Below are 19,767 nucleotides of genomic sequence, written 5' to 3'. Positions count from 1 at the left end.
CAATTGCGCAGCCACAGCAGTCGGCGAGCAGCCACTACAGAAACCATGCTGCGTGCTGTAGTTCACACTAGGTCATAAAGCGCATCTGCTACATATGCGATGCCCGCCTCCAAAAGAGCGCCCTCGAAGGCGGCACCACTGCCAGCTCCTGTAATGGTGTTAGAGGCCTGAACCCAGCACAAACATGCCCTTTGCATGAGGCTGGCGCAGATCGTGGCCCGAAGACTCAATGCAGCCACTTCAAAGACTCGCTTCAACTGGATCTCCAGCTTTCGGTCCTGCATATCTTTTAAAGCGGCAGCACCCGCTACCGGAATAGTGGTCTCCTTTGTCACAGCCGAAACCGCCGCATCCACCTTCAAAATTTTCAGAAGATCCAAGACATCTGTTGAAAGAGGATAGAGCTTGGCCATATTCTGCCCACCTTGAGCCCCGTGTCCGGTGCGTCCCACTCGCGGGTCACCAGCTTGCGAACCTTTTTAGGCAGTGGAAAAGACGAAGTGGGCCCCCGTATTCTGTCAAGAACCGGATTAACCCCATAACTATCTGATTCTTCCTGAGAGATCTTAAGCCCCAGAAATTCCAACACCTGGGGAATAAGGGGTCGTATTTCCTTCCGCTTAAAAAGGCAGACCACGCTGGGATCATCCCCTTCTGTGGGTGGCAAATCATCATCATCTGCAGCATCTTGATCAGGGTCCCCAAGATCAGGAACCAAATCCGGAATCTGAGCCGAACCCAGATCCGGAACTCCGGAGGGTGGGGGAGGGGTCTGCGGCCCCTGGGGACCATCACTTCCCCCACGGGCCTGCTGTTCCTCAAGTCGACCCTTCTTGAACGTGGTTCGGAAAGACCCACTGACTGAATTTGCCTCCTGAAGCCCGCCTGCTTTCTGGCCAGGAAAGCCTGGTGCATTAACAAGACAAACTCCGGCGAAAACCCCTCCGGGTCTCCATCTGACGGAATGGGATCCTGAGGAGCCAGTTCACCCAGTCCCCCATCACTGTCCTCCGCCACAAGGGCTAAAACTGGAGGGGATCCCTCCTCCCTTGAGCCTTGGCATGAAGAACCCCTGTCCCGGGGGAAGGGCTCAGGGCCCGACGAACTCTCCATCCCTAGGAAGGATAAGGGAGGGAAAAAACAAAACTAAATTCTGCCTTCGTGCCCACACGCCTGACAGAGTGTGGAGAGAAAGTGAGGGCCCCTTGAAAAAAACCGTGCAGGAGCTGAGGGGAGGAACAGAAAAAATAGAAAAAAAATAGAAAAAAATGCCGACAGGCCCGTTGCAACGGGTTGTGCTGCCGAGCGCGGTGAGCCGTGCCAAAAACTGGCCGGCGAAGAAAACACTTACCCCGTCCCTTCAGAGCAACCCAGAGCCCCGGGAGTAGAGGGAAAGGGGGCTGGAGGGCTGCCAAACACCCCGGAGTGCCTGCAAGGCTGGCTGTCCCGACCCGACTCCTTACCTCAGCTCGAAACCACAGAGGAAGTCTCACTCAGTTTTACTTCTTTTTTTTTTTTTTTTTAACTTTACTGAGTCCTGTGGAGCAGAGAGGTTCAAAGGAGCAACTTTGGGGGAGCAGCCATGGAGTTGAGTAACCAGGAGCCCCTGGTCTTCACACTCCGAGTGGTGACGGACGAAACCCAGACGGAGGTAACCAACCCCCTGGACATCCAGCTTTGACTGAGGGATGGCCCACGAAGGTGCCTAACACCTCAGGAAGCAATCCTGAAGAAAAAAACCCAGAGAAAAAAATCTAACTAAACTGAAAAATTAACTAAGACTGCAGGTGCCTGTCTTCCAGCTGCTGGACTCAGAGAAATACTGAGGGACTGCAGGTGGCACTCTCGTTATGTAGCAGTGCCCAAAGTTCTAATTGTTCTCTGATTCCACCTGCTGGTAGGGATACACCACCCACTTCTCTGGACTGATCCTTGTACGTATAGGGAACTTTAATTATCGGATTTCTGTGGGTTAAAAAGGTGAAGGTTGACAGTCAGTGCCACTTCACCAGATAAGTTCAGACTTATCTGGTGAAGTGGCAGTGTGTGAATAGCCGGCGGTGTTCAGTGGCCGCTACTTAGCTGGAAAACTATTTTGCCAGATAAATACTTATCCGGCTAAGTGGTGGGCAGGATGGCTGCTGGGTCTCAGAAAAAGTGCAGCACTGCCTGTCCCTACAGCTCACCTCCTTGGAAAGAGAAACATGCAGATGGAGCGGGGAGGCAGGCTGCTGAGACAGGAAACACTGTGTTTGCTCAGAGACCCTGTGGCCCATGCTGCTGTTGCTGCTATGTACACATTTGGACAGCGCTTCTAGCTTGGGAGAAGGGAACACAGAGCAATTGGTTTGTGCTACATTGGCTACCTCAAGTCTCTCCATCTAGCAGGAGTTTACCACTCCAATGTGGGAGAGTATGAGACTGAAAATGGGAGACTCCTGCATGCAGAAAACTTGACAGGTATCCCTAGTACTGGGTTTAAACCCCTTTTCCTTATTGTCCCACCAGCCCAGTATAGATGCATGGGTTGTGTTCCCCTACCAGCAGATGTAAACAGAGAGCAACTGTTTTGCTGACATCACCTATATAGGGTACTGTGCAACCTGCAGTTCTTCAGTTTATCTGTATTCTCTAACTCCAGCAGATGGTATAGGTGCAAGCCCTGCAGCCTGGAACACTGGGAAAAAATTGCAACTAGGGTGTTCACTCCATTAGATGGTCTCTTGGTTGAGTAGGGACAAGCAGCGGGGTCAATGGCAACTAGATGTCTTGGTTCTGTCTCATGATGGGGTTTGAAAGCCAGAGGAGTCTGGCTCCCTCTGGCTCCCCTCTTTCCCCCCTTATCTCACAGCTACCTCTCCTCTCTCAGGATGAAGAAGCCTCAAAATGGACTGTTTAGAAGTGGATCTCTGCAGGGAAGTTGTGCCTTTTGTTGTTATCCTTTTCCTGTATTTAGAAACATAAGAACAGGTCATGTGATGTGGTGAACTGAAGCACATGTGCCTAATCAGCTTGAGGTGCCAGCCCTTGGTTTTTTTTAACAATATACCCTTTAAATTAAAGTTTTTTGCATCTGGTAGCTGATTTTGAATATTATGTTTTCTCCCACAAATTCAGTGTATGTGAAACACTGTATCAATGGTCACTAAACCACTTAAAAAAGAGAGAGAAAATCCCCCAATTTTTTTTTAAATTTATTTAGCCATTTTATATACCGTCGTTCCAAGAGAAGATCACAGCAGTTTACATCATGACATAAGTATAAGAACCAATTACATTCACTTTAAGTGTTCATATTTCATACAATTTAGGAATAAGACACAAAATTTAGGCGAAAGACACATACATTGGCTGAAGCAGCCAGGTGAAGGGGAGATATGAAGGGATGGGGTGAGGGAGCAATTATGACAAAAGGTGCTGGAGGGATGTAAAGAAGAGTTTAGAGAAGAAGTTTCTGAAATGGCGGATGGGAAAACAGACTGAGCTAAAAAAGAAATCTGATGCCATTTTGATATAAAAGGAAATGTCTTCTGTTGTTGCTGCATTAAAAACTGATTTTGACAAATTACATTAGTAATGTATTGTAATTATTACTGCTTTGGGTAATGTGGGTGTATAAATGGATGCTGTGGAGTAGTGGCTCTCAGTAGGAGGAGAGGAAGTTTTTCCTATAACGCAGTATGTGGTGTTGCAAAAATGTACAGCTGTGTTAGACAATAAAGTTGATGATCTTAAAAACAGATCCAAATGCCAGCCAAAACAACAAAAAACCTAACCACCACCACAAACTGGTCCAGCAGTGGGTTTTTGAAATAAATGAAGAGAACAGCAGCCTTTCCATCAACCCTATGCCCCACTTGCCAGTAGGAGGTCGACTCCATCATTTCAAACACCAATGGAGTCTCATCACAAAAGACCAATGGGTATTAGCAATACTAAATCGGGATACCGTCTAAAATTCAAAACAATACCCCCGCATTCTCCACCCATTCCACTTTGCACAAGCATGGTCATTACACCTCAACTCCCATACTCCTCGACCTCTTGATCAGAGAGCCAATTCGCCTGGGCACAGCGCCCACTCTCGTAACTCAGAATCAGGGCAAGTTGCATCATCCCAACCTGACAACTCTTGCCCTGACAGCTTGGATGTTGAAAGCTTAATTCTACAACCTCTTAATCTTTCAACACAAGTCTCTAAAGTTCTCGGAGCTTCACGAAAGCCTTCCACACGTAAATCTTGCCACTTTAAGTGGACTAGATTTACCAAGTGGTGCACACAAAAAGGTTTTGACCCTTTCTCTTGCCCCACTCCTTCTTTATTAGATTACCTATGCCACCTTTCGGATTCTGGTCTCCAGACATCCTCTGTAAGGGTACACCTAAGTGCCATAGCGGCATACTACAAGGGCATAGGGGATGCGCCATTAACAGCGCAACCCATAGTAAGTCGGTTTATGAGAGGCTTACTTTACCTTAAGCCTCCCATTCGACCACCAGTCACTGAGTGGGACCTAAATATAGTACTGACGAGACTCATGCGGTCATCGTTCGAGCCTCTACATTCCTGTGATGAAAAATTTCTTACATGGAAAGTATTTTTCTTAGTAGCCATTACATCGGCTAGGAGGGTCAGTGAGTTGCAAGCTCTCGTCACATACTTACCCTACACAAGGTTCCTGCATGACAGAGTAGTCCTTCGTACTCACCCCAAATTCCTACCAAAAGTAGTAACGGATTTTCACATCAATCGGTCAATAGTCTTGCCTACTTTCTTTCCAAGACCTCACTCTCACCAGGGAGAGAGAGTCTTAGACTGTAAACGTGCGCTAGCTTTTTACCTGAACCGCACGGCGGTCCATAGGAAATCCACCCAACTCTTTGTTTCTTTTGACAAAAATAAGCCAGGAGTTGCGGTAGGAAAACAGACTCCCTCCAACTGGCTAGCAGACTGTATAGAATTCTGTTATGAAAAAGCAAACATTCCTCTCCAGGGGCGAGTAAAAGCACATTCAGTAAGTGCTCTGTCTACATCAGTAGCACACTATCGTTCAGTGCCCATTCTTGACATATATAAAGCTGCATACACTAATCAATAACTAACCTCGTTCCCTTGTTCAATAAACTCTGTAACCAACAAACATTCAAGGGAACTTTCTTGTTTCGTGGTTTCTTTTGTGCGGTGGCTAGCGTAGCGGGTTTCTTTTGTGCGGTGGCTAGCGTATATAAAGCTGCAACATGGAGTTCCCTTCACACCTTTGCAGCTCATTATTGTTTGGACAAAGAAGGATGACAAGATTCAGCCTTTGGACAATCTGTCTTAAAGAACTTATTTCCAGTATAACACCAACTCCTTCTACATCCATCCTGCTGTGATTTCAGGCTGCCTCATTTTTTCCAGCAGTACACCAGTTGTTGTGCTTGTGGCAAAAGTTGTATGCTGTTGGTATGATATAAGGATGACTCAGCCTGTAGCTTGCTAATCACCCATATGTGAGGACTATCATCCTGCTTGTCCTGGGATAAAGCAAAATTGCTTACCTTGTAATAGGTGTTATCCCAGGACAGCAGGATGTAGTCCTCACAGAACCCACCCGCCACCCTGCGGAGTTGGGTCCGATACGTTTTATTATTTTATTTTTGCTAAAGCTTAGTGCTACAAACGAGACTGAAGGGAGACCCCTGTGGCTGAGAATATCATGGCATGCTGGGCATGCTCAGTAGGCTCAGTGTGCCAGCCAAAAGTTTCTAGAAACTTTTGACAGAAGTTTTCCGTACCAGGGCTCCATCTGATGATGTCACCCATATGTGAGGACTACAACCTGCTGTCCTGGGATAACACCTATTACAAGGTAAGCAATTTTGCTTTCTGCAGTCTTTCAAACATAGGATAAATATGTTTTTTTCTATAATTGCTCAATTAAGGAAGTGTTTATGTTCCTCACTCTAGTTTTATGAAATGTGAAGTTTAGCGGATACACCAAGCTGAGAATATTTCACCAGCTGAAACCTCTACTAACAAGACAGGATTTCCGCAAGTCTTACAAACACTAATATTCTCAAACCTAGATTACTACAACTCCCTATTACTAGGCCTATAGTTACTCCAAAATGCCTCTGCTAGACTATTACTAGGAACAAGGAAATTTGAGCACATCACCCCCTTGTTGATGGCACTGCACTGGCTCCCTGTCCAATCCAGAATTAATTATAAAGTATTAACCCTAATTTTCAATATCAGCAACAATACTGATCCATGCTTATTAGGAGTCACACATCAATACTGTGCACCACAGAGAATCCTAAGATAACAAAATTTATTTATTTATTTATTTATTTAATTTCTTTTCCTATACCGATGCTCAAGACTAGGTCTTATCGTACCGGTTTACAATGTAACTGAGGGGAAACCAATTAACATCAAGGTAGAAAGTAAAGTTACATTAAACAGGGAGCATAAAACCTGGGCAATGGAAGACAGTACAGAGTTTAAACTAAGAAACAATTAGAGAGAGATAAATATATAAATCAACAAAAACTGTAAGATACAAAAACATAGGTTTATCCTAGGCAGTTATTAGCCTGGTATGTCCAGGGGGAGAAGGAAAGGGTGAGGTTGGGTGGGGGGAAGGGATTGGGGAGGGGTGGGGGAGTGAGAGTCAGTGATGGTTGAGGAGATCCTTCAGCGGTAGGCTTCTGCGAAAAGCCAGGTTTTCAATTTCTTTCTGAAAGTTGAATGGCATTGTTCTTGGCGTAAGTCTTGTGGAAGTGAATTCTAAAAATTTCTAATGGTGCCTCTACTCGGAACACATCTAACACAAATAAGGGACCGAATGTTTTCCATAGCAGACCCCAAGTTGTGGAACTCCCTTCCAGAGTCATTACACCATGTAATGGAAAAGAATTTCAGACGTGAACTGAAAACATGGCTCTTCAGAAAAGCTTTTGATTTAACATAAAATAACACTAAACTGAAAACTTCACTGTCAATACAAGAGACTATGGTAGTGAAGTGAGCAATAAATAATGCTTACGCGTGCCGGGCCTATTTTAAAAAGGCTCGGCGACACTCGTAAAGCCCCAGGATGCGTGTAAGTCCCGGGGCGGGGCGGTCCGGGGGTGGGGTCGCAACTTGCATTTGTCTGGAGGCAGGCACAAAAGGTAAGATAAGCATTTTGTGGGGCTTAGAGTAGGGCTAGGGGGGGGCTAGGGGGGGAAAGGTTAGAGGAAGGGGTGGGAAGGTCAGGTTAGGAGGAAGGGAATGGGGGAAGGGAGCGCGACTCAGCGCGCGCAAGGTGCACAATTGTGCACCCCCTTGCGCACGCCGACCCCTGATTTTATAACTTGCGCATTGCTTTCCGTATACAGTTTGGAATGGTGATGACCTGGTGGCGCTGCAGATTTAAAAATTGTGAGAGAACTTGGCCCAGGGCAGAAAAGAAGCCCAATTATTCTGACGTTCGTTTGCGTAAGCTTGGAGGAAGGTCTTAAGTGTACGATTTGTCCATTTGGACTGACCATTTCCTTGAGGATGGTAAGCAGTCGTGAAGTCCAAAGTGATGTTGAACTTTTGCATAGCAAGCACCAGTATTTTGCAGGTAATTGTACCTCCCCTTGCATGTGATATGCTTAGGTGGTCCGTGTAGTCAGAAGATGTAGAGTGAACAGTCGTGCTAACTCTGGAGCAGAAGGGAGGCCAGGATGTGGGACGAAGTGGGCCATCTTTGAGAAGCGGTCTACTATCACCCAAATTACGGTGGCGCGATCTGAGAGAGAGAGGTCCACTATGAAGTCAGTGGACAAATGGTTTAGAGTTCCCTGGGGGCTGGCAAAGGATGTACCAGGGGTCAGTCTGACAGAGCTTTCTACTGAGCACAGATGGGACAAGAATCCACTTAGGCCTTGACATCCTGCTTCATTTGTGGCCACCAATAGTATTATTGTCGCAAGCTGAGGGTTCTGGTCCATCTAGGGTGGCCTGCAACTCGAGAGTCATGAGACCATTTCAATACCTTATCCCTGAACTTGTTAGGGACAACCATCTTTCCTGGTGGGATGGTTATGGATGTAGCCAGAAGGATCTTAGCCGGGTCGATGATGTATCTAGGAGGTTCTGGGATGCCCTCCACCTGGATGGAGTGAGATAGTTCATCTGCCCAGATGTGAGCTGGGTGATACCGCAGCTTAAACTCCAAATGTGAAAAAACAGGGACCAGCGATCCTATTGTGCCTTCAGTTGCTGAGGGTGATGGATAACACATTGAAATCGTCGGTTCAGTGTGCTGCGGTAGTCAAAAAAGCAAACAGAATGTTGGGAATTATTAGAAAGGGAATAGTGAATAAGACGGAAAATGTCACAATGCCTCTGTATCGCTTCATGGTGAGACCGCACCTTGAATACTGTGTACAATTCTGGTCGCCGCATCTCAAAAAAGATATAATTGCGATGGAGAAAGTACAGAGAAGGGCTACCAAAATGATAAGGGGAATGGAACAGCTCCCCTATGAGGAAAGACTAAAGAGGTTAGGACTTTTCAGCTTGGAGAAGAGACGACTGAGGGGGGATATGATAGAGATGTTTAAAATTATGAGAGGTCTAGAACGGGTAGATGTGAATCGATTATTTACTCTTTCAGATAGTAGAAAGACTAGGGGGCACTCCATGAAGTTAGCATGGGGCACATTTAAAACTAATCGGAGAAAGTTCTTTTTTACTCAATGCACAATTAAACTCTGGAATTTGTTGCCAGAGGATGTGGTTAGTGCAGTTAGTGTAGCTGTGTTTAAAAAAGGATTGGATAAGTTCTTGGAGGAGAAGTCCATTACCTACTATTAAGTTCACTTAGAGAATAGCCACTGCCATTAACAATATTAACATGGAATAGACTTAGTTTTTGGGTACTTGCCAGGTTCTTGTGGCCTGGATTGGCCACCATTGGAAACAGGATGCTGAGCTTGATGGACCCTTGGTCTGACCCAGTATGGCATTTTCTTATGTTTTTCTTATGTTCTTAAGATGCTCTAAATTTTTATGATCCGTGTAGATGGTAGTACAATGTTGAGTACCCTCTAGCCAATGGTGCCACTCCTCAAGTGCTAGTTTGATTGTAAGAAGCTTCTTCTCCCCAATGCCATAGTTACTTTCAGCTGGGGAGAATTTTTTTGAGAGGAACAAGCAAGGGTAGAGGATCCATTTAGGGAAATACTGTCTCAATACAGCCCCTACACCTATAGTGAAGACATCCACTTCCACCACAAATGGGCGAATGTGGATGATGAAGGCAGGGCTTCTTCAGGAAAGCGTCCTTGAGTTCTTGAAAGGCTATGATGGCGTCAGTGGGCCAGAGCTTCATATTGGCTCCCTTGCGAGTAAGAGCTGTGAGAGGAGTCGCAAGCTTGGAGTGGTTTGGAATAAAGTGGCAGTAATAGTTGGCGAAGCTCAAAAACCTTTGAAGGGCTCGTAGCCCAATGGGTAGAGGCCAGTCTTGGATATACTCAACTTTATCTGGGTCCATAAGAAATCCCTTTTTGTACAATCTATACCCCAAAATGGGAGACTCTCTTTTTCAAATATGCACTTCTCCAGTTTTGCATATAAATTATTATTGCGCAGTCACTGCAGAACCAAACATACATCATGACAATGGGTGAAGGCCCTTGGAGAAGATGAGGTTGTCGTTGATATACACAATGACAGAGAAGATCCCGGAAGATTTTGTTTACCATTTTTTGGAAAATGGCAGGGGCATTGCACAGACAGAAGGGCATGGCTAAAATATTCGTAATACTTCAACAAATATAAGTGCAAAAATAGTCTTTTCTGGTCACAACTTTCATATTATATTTTTATTCTTCAATACGGCAACTCCTTCATAGTAATCACAAGTTTGTATAGCAGTCCCCCGACACGGACCGTGTTTCGCCCGTCCGGCTGCTTCGGGGGGGGGGGGGGGGGGCAATTTTTTACAACAAAACCATCTGTAAGAACACAAACACATAAACATTGACCAGAATATTGTCGGGCAACCAGGCGTGACAATATCATATTATAAAACAAAGACAGGAAACATACCCTTTGTTAGTAAATCCAAATTTTTAGTACAGGAGCGCCTTAGATATGTGACATTGACAGCCATTTAAACCCTCAATTGTGGCGCCAAGAAGTGCCCTCGAGGCTGATGGGAATTTTTCAACCAATCACAGTTAAGGAGGACCATGACGTATGAGATATCAGAGAAAATGATGCCACTCAAGTTCAGCATTCAACCCAGCCGGAGAGACGGTGGCAAGGGTATATATCCAATTTTTTTCCCTTCTGACCAAGGTGGTCGCAAGATCCCCTCCCCTCACCGTGGGTTTAACAACATCAGTTATCATAAATCGTATATCTGACAATGTATGTGAAAACTGCATCCAATGCGAAACCAAAGGAGCCTTCTCCTTACCTGTCTTTATAGAAGATTTGTGTTCGATACTGCGGGTTTTAATTTTTCGGGATGTCTTCCCCACATATCATTTTTCACATGGACAACTAATTATATATACAACCCCCTGAGAATCGCAGTCTGTATTGTTATACAATTGATAATCTTTCTTAGAGAAGGGATGTACAAATTCCGTCGCAGTGAAAGTATGGTTACACATTGAACAATGTCCACATGGTTTATGCATTCCTGTACTAGACCTAAACTCAACGTCTGAGTGTGTTGAATGTACTAATGTGTCTCGCATGTTTTTACCTCTACGATAGGTAAACCTAAGGTCACTATGGAAATATTGTTCCAGTGATAAAGCTAACCAATGTTTTCTAATGATGTGCGAAACAGATTTACTGATAGTTGAAAAAGGCAAAATACAATTCACTTGGGGGCTAGTGTCCTTGTTCTGCTGTAAAAATAATAAATCCCTATTGACATTCAAAGCTCGTTTAAAGGCTTTTCTTAAAATTGGGCTGGGGTACCCTCTCTGTTGAAACCGCAACTGCATCTGCTTAGCTTGATTCATATATTCCTGCTTCATGGTGCAGAGCCGTCCAAGTCTTAAAAATTGACCTGTTGGAATGTTGTTTTTAAGACTTCGCGGATGAAAGCTATCGTAGGCTAACAGTGTGTTCTGGTCAGTAGCCTTCCGATAAATAGATGTATGGAAACTCTTGTCTTTATACGTGATTTGGACATCTAGAAATGAGACTTGATTAGGGTGAATGACATAATTGAACTGCAGATTGGAATTACATTGATTTAACCACTTCATGAAATTATGAAACTGAATCTCCGTCCCTTCCCAAATCACCAAAATATCGTCAATGTACCTTAGCCACCAATGTATGGAAGATTGCCACTCTGATGTGTAGATATACTGCTCTTCAAAGTCCGCCACATATAAACATGACAGGCTTGGGGCCATAGTGGCCCCCATTGCCGTACCTTTAATTTGCTGAAAAAATTCCCCTTGGAACAGGAAATAATTCCGAGTCAAAGCTAACCTTGCTAAATCCACTAGGAACCCTGTTGGTACCCGTTTATGAACTGTACGTAGTTCTAAAGTTTTTTCTATCACTACCAAGGCTTCTTCCTGCGGAATGCTCGTGTACAACGATGTTATGTCCAAGGTGGCTAAAAAACATGTCTCCTGTGGGGGATCACTATCATTTAATATAGTGATAAGATGGGCTGAATCCCTCACATAGGACCTAGAAAGTGACACAAAAGGTTTAAGAAATACATCTACAAACTTTGACAGTGGTTCAAGAACTGAACCAATCCCTGAGACTATGGGCCGTCCCGGCAGATTATGTAATGTTTTATGAATTTTTGGCACTGTATAAAACACCGGAATTACTGGATGGTGATATATTTGCGCTCTACTGCCTCCTGAACCATATCTTGAATTAAAGTTTTTAACTCATCCGTAGGATCATTTACAAGAGGTCTGTATGACAGAGTATCATCTCTCTTCGTCGGACTCCGGCACCCGCTTACCTCCTCCTCCTCTGTCGGGGCTCTCGAGGCCCAATCGGGGTAAGAGCCCGCTCGTTCCCACCGCGAGCCGTGCAGAGGAGGCCACCGAATATAACGAAACCGAAACCAAAAGCCAAACAGAACAGAAAACAGAAAAAAAAAGGCGAAGGAAGCTCCTGCTCAGAGCTCACCCGGTGAGTCAGCCGCGCCCCTCGAAAGGCATTAGGCCAATCAGAAGGCGCCAATAAGCCCTTTAAATCGTGGCGACTCCCGCCGGCAGCCCTTCTCTCTTCGTCGGACTCCGGCACCCGCTTACCTCCTCCTCCTCTGTCGGGGCTCTCGAGGCCCAATCGGGGTAAGAGCCCGCTCGTTCCCACCGCGAGCCGTGCAGAGGAGGCCACCGAATATAACGAAACCGAAACCAAAAGCCAAACAGAACAGAAAACAGAAAAAAAAAGGCGAAGGAAGCTCCTGGTGAGTCAGCCCCCCCCTTCGAAAGGCATTAGGCCAATCAGAAGGCGCCAATAAGCCCTTTAAATCGCGGCGACTCCCGCCGGGCGTCGCGCTCCCGAAGGGGCGCGACCTAAGGGGCCTGCCCCTTAGCGAGCCCCTTGGAGAGACACTGGAACCAGATCCAAGGCCCCTTTAGTAGTTACTTGCCACTACTTGGGCAGTTCACAGAAGCATTCATCAACTCGCAATCAATTTACAGCAACATTCAACCAGCACGCAGTCAAACCACAGCAGCATTCAACCAGCAGCACGCAGTCAAACCACAGCAGCATTCAACCAGCAAGCAGTCAAACTACAGCAGCATTCAACCAGCATGCAGCTAAACTACAGCAGCATTCAACCAGCACGCAGTCAACCAGCACGCAGCCAAACTACAGCAGCATTCAACCAGCACGCAGCCAAACTACAGCAGCATTCAACCAGCACGCAGCTAAAATACAGCAGCATTCAACCAGCACGCAGTCAAACCAGCACGCAGTCAACCAGCACGCAGCCAAACTACAGCAGCATTCAACCAGCACGCAGCCAAACTACAGCAGCATTCAATCAGCACGCAGCTAAAATACAGCAGCATTCAACCAGCACGCAGTCAAACCAGCACGCAGTCAAACCAGCACGCAGCCAAACTACAGCAGCATTCAACCAGCACGCAGCCAAACTACAGCAGCATCCAACCAGCACGCAGCTAAAATACAGCAGCATTCAACCAGCACGCAGTCAACCAGCACGCAGTCAACCAGCACGCAGCCAAACTACAGCAGCATTCAACCAGCACGCAGCCAAACTACAGCAGCATTCAACCAGCACGCAGCTAAAATACAGCAGCATTCAATCAGCACGCAGTCAAACCAGCACGCAGTCAACCAGCACGCAGCCAAACTACAGCAGCATTCAACCAGCACGCAGCCAAACTACAGCAGCATTCAACCAGCACGCAGCTAAAATACAGCAGCATTCAACCAGCACGCAGCTAAAATACAGCAGCATTCAACCAGCACGCAGTCAAACCAGCACGCAGTCAACCAGCACGCAGCCAAACTACTGCAGCATTCAACCAGCACGCAGCCAAACTACAGCAGCATTCAACCAGAACGCAGCTAAAATACAGCAGTATTCAACCAGCACGCAGTCAAACTACAGCAGCATTCAACCAGCACCAAACCAGCCCACTACAGCATTCATTCAACGCTCAACTGACCTTTAACAGCATTCATTCAGCACCCATCCAACCCACAGCAGCATTCATATTGCCATTCCTCTGGTATCTATAACAAGCCTTCATTCAACTGAAAATGCCCTACCGCCCACGCACCTACAAATCCCTTATACCAATCATGATTTCCCCTACCACACAGTTTCTAGGTCTCACCTTATTTACCATCTTCCTATTTAACGCACAATCACTGACCAACAAAACTTTAATACTTAACGACCTACTGCTGGACTCAACTCCGGATTTTTGCGCCATAACAGAAACATGGCTCAAACCCACTGACATCGCACTCATTAACCAACTTCCAACACAGATCTACGACTTCTTCTCTATCCCAAGACAAAAAAAAAGAGGAGGGGGTATCTTTCTAGCTACCAAAAAATCCTTGAGGTTCTCACCCTATCCTATCAACACAAATACCAAATTAGAATTAGGATTGTTCAAATCAGAAGATCTCCAAATCCTTCTAGTTTACGCCCCTCCAGGCCTGCTAGAGTCAGACACCTCTCCCATTCTAGAAACTATAACTTTACACCTTAACCTTGACTCCCCAGCTATAATCTTGGGCGACTTCAACTTACATGTTGACAAAGTTCCCCTTTCAACGAACTGCGAAGCCTTCCTCACCGCAATGTCTGCAATGGGTTTCAAACAACAAATCAACAAACCCACTCACAAAGGAGGACACACACTCGACCTCTTCTTTACAAATGCCGGCATATCCCAAACAAATCAACCTGACTGTCAACAAGTCCCATGGTCAGACCACTCCTTAATCACCACCAGTTTTTCCCTACCACAACCAGATTTTAAGCCTGACTCAAGACCCGCTTTCCTCTACAGAAAAACATGTAACTCTGAACTCCTCAGCAAAGTTATAGCCCCAGAACTACCATCCATCGATGTTTCTACACCTAATTCCGCTATCCAATCATGGTCCAAAATAACAAAAGAAGTAGCAAACACACTTTGCCCACTGACCACCAAAAAACTGTCTTCAAAGGCATCCAAAAGACAACCCTGGTTCAATGATGAACTGCGAAATCTCAAAAAACTACTTCGGCAGAAAGAAAGAAAATGGCGTAAAGCCCCCTCTCCGGCCTCACTGTCAGACTACAAACGCACGCTCCACCAATACAAAATCAGTACACAGAAAACAAAAAGAGACTACTATGCCCGTCAGGTTCATCACATCATCAATGATTCGAAAGCTCTATTCGCCTTCGTTTCCAATCTCACTAAACCCATCACTCCTGATATACCACCCGAAATTTCTCAGACCAAAGCAGACGAACTGGCTCTTCATTTCAGCAAAAAAATCTCTGAACTCCTTAATCAATTGCCATTAACCACTAGCTCTCAAGATAACACATATATTCTCCCTAACAAAGATATCCAACTTAACGCATTCGAACCCATCACTGTCACAGAGATACAATCGGTGCTGAAGAAAATGAAACCTTCATCACACCCGTTTGATCAAATTCCCTCCAAAATGCTACTTCTCATTCCTGATATTATATCAAAATCACTTGCTGAAATTATAAACTGTTCACTATCCCAGGGTATCTACCCAGATGAGCTAAAAACAGCTTCAATCAAACCCCTCCTAAAAAAATCGAATCTAAATCCAAATGATCCCAACAACTTCCGCCCTATTTCCAACCTTCCATTCATAGCCAAAATAATGGAGAAATTGGTGAACACTCAACTTTCCAACTACTTGGAAGACCACGGAATTCTGTCTCCAAACCAATATGGCTTTCGAAAAGCTGCAAGCACAGAAACACTACTTCTTTCACTCTCAGACTTCCTCCTCTCCGAAATCGATAAAGGCAAAGCATTTTTATTAATCCTCCTTGACTTCTCAGCGGCCTTTGATACCGTCAACCATTACCTCCTGCTAAAACAACTGGCAAATATTGGAGTGACAGCTACTTATTTATTTATTTATTTATTTATTTATTTATTTAAAATTTTTTTATATACCGGCATTCATGATACAATCACATCATGCCGGTTTACATAGAACAGGGGTGTACAAAGAACAAATGAGTAACCTATTAGTGAGGAGGAAGCAGTTACAAATAACAAGGTACTAGAACTGGGAGTAGAGAAGAAAGGGAGAGGATAACATTAGATAGAGATATTTACATTAAATTAACATTTTTACAATGGGAGGTAGTTCAACAGGCTGCAGGGGTTAATCAGTGTCCGGGAATGCTTTTTTGAACAGCCAGGTCTTAAGTCTTTTCCTAACATGGTTCAAAACCTTCCTGGAAAACAGAGGTTACAGGGTCAAAATACATAATACAGAATCCCAATATCACCCCTCCACCAGAGGGGTGCCACAAGGTTCTTCCCTGTCACCCACTCTATTTAATATATACCTTCTACCACTTTGTCAATTACTCACAAAATTAAACCTGAAACACTTCCTCTTCGCTGATGACGTACAGATTGTGATCCCTTTAAAAGAATCAATCTCGATAACAATGGAATACTGGGACAATTGCTTACTAGAAATCAAACACCTCCTCAACAGCCTAAACCTAGTCCTCAATGAGTCGAAAACGGAATATCTCCTTATAGCACCTGAAAACAACAATACACTTGCAAAGCCTCCAACACTCCTACAAACCACCCATGTAAGAGATCTAGGAGCCTTCTTAGATAATCGTCTTAGCCTCAAACCATTCATTAACAGAACTACCAAAGACTGCTTCCACAAATTACATATCCTGAAAAGAATAAAGCCACTTTTCCACGCGCATGACTTTAGATCAATCCTGCAAGCAATAATCTTCTCCAAACTAGATTATTGCAATTCTCTTCTACTAGGCCTCCCAGCTTCCTACACCAAGCCTCTACAAATGGTACAGAACACAGCAGCCAGAATCCTCACAAACTCCAGGAAAATCGACCACATCTCCCCCATCCTCAAAGACCTTCATTGGTTACCGATCCACTTCAGAATTATGTATAAAACCATCATGATTATCTACAAGAACATCCATCAACACACTCAACTGGACCTACAAATCCCTTTTAAAAAACACACATCAGACATACCCATCAGGGAACACTACAAAGAATCACTACAGGTTCCACATGCCAAAACCTACCATCATAAATCCTACAGCTCAAGAGCTCTCTCATCAGCAGGTCCAATCCTTTGGAACTCCATCCCACCGGACTTAAGACAAGAACCATGCGCTCCAACTTTTAGGAAAAGACTAAAAACTTGGCTTTTTAAAAAAGCTTTCCCAGATCTGGATTAAATTCCCCACTCATCATCAGCATAAACACAAAAGTTAGGAACTGTAAAAAAAAAAAAAAAAAAAAAAAATCCCACTAACTTCACACGCAGTCACAGCAACATTTTATTATACTTCACAACAATATCTTATCTAATCATTTTGCTACACATCTACATTTTATAATATTATACATATTTATTAATTGATACAGCTGGTTAAAATGCTTATAGTCGTTCTACAATTCCTCCCCTTTCATATCCAAGTTATTTTTCCATGTTTTTTGTAACTTTCTCACATCCAAAATATTGTTATAATATTTGTTAAGTTTCATACTATATTTGTTCTTGTATTGGGAAATGTTCTTTACTTTGTTACTCTCTGCCTTTACTCACATTGTTAATTGTAAACCGGGTTGATGTGATTCCTATCATGAAACTCGGTATAATAAAAATAATAAATAAATAAAATAAATAAATAAATGACATCTATTTTCTAACACATAGTCTGAACTGTTCATTAGGACTATTCCCCCTCCCTTATCGGCAGGTTTTATGACAATATTTGGGTCCCTAGCTAAACCCCTCAACGCGTTGTTTTCATCTTTACTTAAATTAAAGTGTATATATTGTTTATTGTTTTTCAACCCGTGAATCTCATCTTGCACCAGTTTCTCAAAAACTACTAGTATAGGGTCATATGGCCCCAGAGGGACCCATTTCGACTTCGGAAAAACTAATGAGTCTGGGGAAGGGGACAAACCTTTAAAGAAGGCCCTGATTTTTAATGACCTAAGAAACCGGTAAAGGTGGACTTGAATGTCAAATTGATCCGGCACCACTGTGGGGACAAATGATAAACCCTTTTTAAGAATTCTATGCTCAGTGATAGAAAGAGTCCTGGAAGACAAATTAAACACCAAGTCTTGTTCATTCATTGCCATGGGTCCCGATACTGTTTCGTTGGACGTGTGACTCTTTGTGTCTGTACATGCGATTGTTGTCCGCGTTGGCGTGGGTATCTCGTATTGCGTGCGGGTTGTCGTGGATCTAAAAAAGATGCTCCCAACGATGAGGAAGAGGACGTAGATACAGGATCTCCCCATGTTGCTGAAGATTGTTCTGAACGTAATTCTCGCTCTTGTGCTGTGCTCCCTTCTTCCCCCGAAGAGTCGTCCGATGATGATTGCGCGAAAGCCACTGTTTTCTTGGGGACACGATTTGGAGCCATTCATGTATAGACGTATCCTTTTTTGTAATCAAACTCGTCGCGTTGAAACTTTCTTTGTTTGACACTTTTTAAGTCACTAGTGAATTTGGCCGAATTCTCCTTGAAATCGGCTAATTGTTGATCAAATGAATCCCCAGGAGTACTTGTTTTGATGATCTCCAAATGTCCTGTAAGCTCTTCCTTAAGCTTGCTAGTAAGTGCCTTAGTAGTTTCTATAATAAGTACCATCAGATCAAACGAGCACTTATTCAGGATCTGGTTCCAGCGCGTGACAAATTCTTTGTTATCCTCATGTAGTCTGGGTTCCTTCTGCACCCTTAATCCTCGTGGAATACATCGGACACGACAATATTCAATTAATGTAGCTGTGTGCAGTTCTGCTCTATTCAATCTTTTCTGTAAATTGATTGCATCTAACCATGAAACTGTAGGGACAGCTACTGATGAAGTTTCAAAGAAAGGCACATCCGTGATGACCGCCTGAAAGGCTTTCTCCGAATAACTGAATGTCAGGTCATTTGCCTCAGTGCCCATTTGTAAAGCTCCGATCACAGGAGTAAATTTCCAATCACACACAGGAGCAAAAATTGCACTCAGCAACTATACTTCAACAAATATAAGTGCAAAAATAGTCTTTTCTGGTCACAACTTTCATATAATATTTGTATTCTTCAATACGGCAACTCCTTCATAGTAATCACAAGTTTGTATAGCATTCCCCTGACACGGACCGTGTTTCGCCCATCCGGCTGCTTCGGGGAGGGGGGGGGGGGGGGCAATTGTTTTTACAACAAAACCATCTGTAAGAACACAAACACATAAACATTGACCAGAATATTGTCGGGCAACCAGGCGTGACAATATCATATTATAAAACAAAGACAGGAAACATACCTATGTTAGTAAATCCAAATTTTTGGTACAGGAGCGCCTTAGATATGTGACATTGACAGCCATTTAAACCCTCAATTGTGGCGCCAAGAAGTACCCTCGAGGCTGATGGGAATTTTTCAACCAATCACAGTTAAGGAGGACCATGACGTATGAGATATCAGAGAAAATGATGCCACTCAAGTTCAGCATTCAACCCAGCTGGAGAGACAGTGTCAAGGGTATATATCCATTTTTGTTCCCTTCTGACAGATGTGGTCGCAAGATCCCCTCCCCTCACCGTGGGTTTAACAACATCAATTATCATAAATCGTATATCTGACAATGTATGTGAAAACTGCATCCAATGCAAAACCAAAAGAGCCTTCTCCTTCCCTGTCTTTATAGAAGACCTTGGTCAGAAGGGAACAAAAATGGATACCCTTGACACCGTCTCTCCGGCTGGGTTGAATGCTGAACTTGAGTAGCATCATTTTCTCTGATATCTCATACGTCATGGATCTCCTTAACTGTGATTGGTTGAAAAATTCCCATCAGCCTCGAGGGCACTTCTTGGCGCCACAATTGAGGGTTTAAATGGCTGTCAATGTCACATATCTAAGGCACTCCTGTACCAAAAATTTGGATTTACTAACAAAGGTATGTTTCCTGTCTTTGTTTTATAATATGATATTGTCACACCTGGTTGCCCGACAGAATTCTG

The 19,767-nt window shown here is 44.2% G+C and overlaps 1 protein-coding gene across 2 annotated transcripts in view; it reads left to right on the top strand.

Moving 5' to 3' along the window:
- SPEF2 (sperm flagellar 2) overlaps positions 1-19,767 on the top strand; it is a 310,148-nt gene that overhangs the window by 157,376 nt on the left and 133,005 nt on the right. The window contains exon 11 of one of the 2 annotated variants that reach the window (XM_029578907.1): positions 2,870-3,521. The exons of the other annotated variant lie outside the window; for it this stretch is intronic. Within the exon in view, the coding sequence (XP_029434767.1) occupies positions 2,870-2,899 (30 nt within the window). The 3' untranslated portion in view covers positions 2,900-3,521. Of the gene's footprint in view, positions 1-2,869; positions 3,522-19,767 lie in introns of those variants that run through there. 2 annotated transcript variants of the gene reach the window in all.

The sequence above is a fragment of the Rhinatrema bivittatum genome, chromosome 1 (genome assembly GCF_901001135.1).
Source record: "Rhinatrema bivittatum chromosome 1, aRhiBiv1.1, whole genome shotgun sequence".
Lineage (NCBI taxonomy): Eukaryota > Metazoa > Chordata > Amphibia > Gymnophiona > Rhinatrematidae > Rhinatrema > Rhinatrema bivittatum.
The sequence above is the reverse complement of the archived record's forward strand: the minus strand, read 5'-3'. Positions and strand labels throughout refer to the sequence as shown.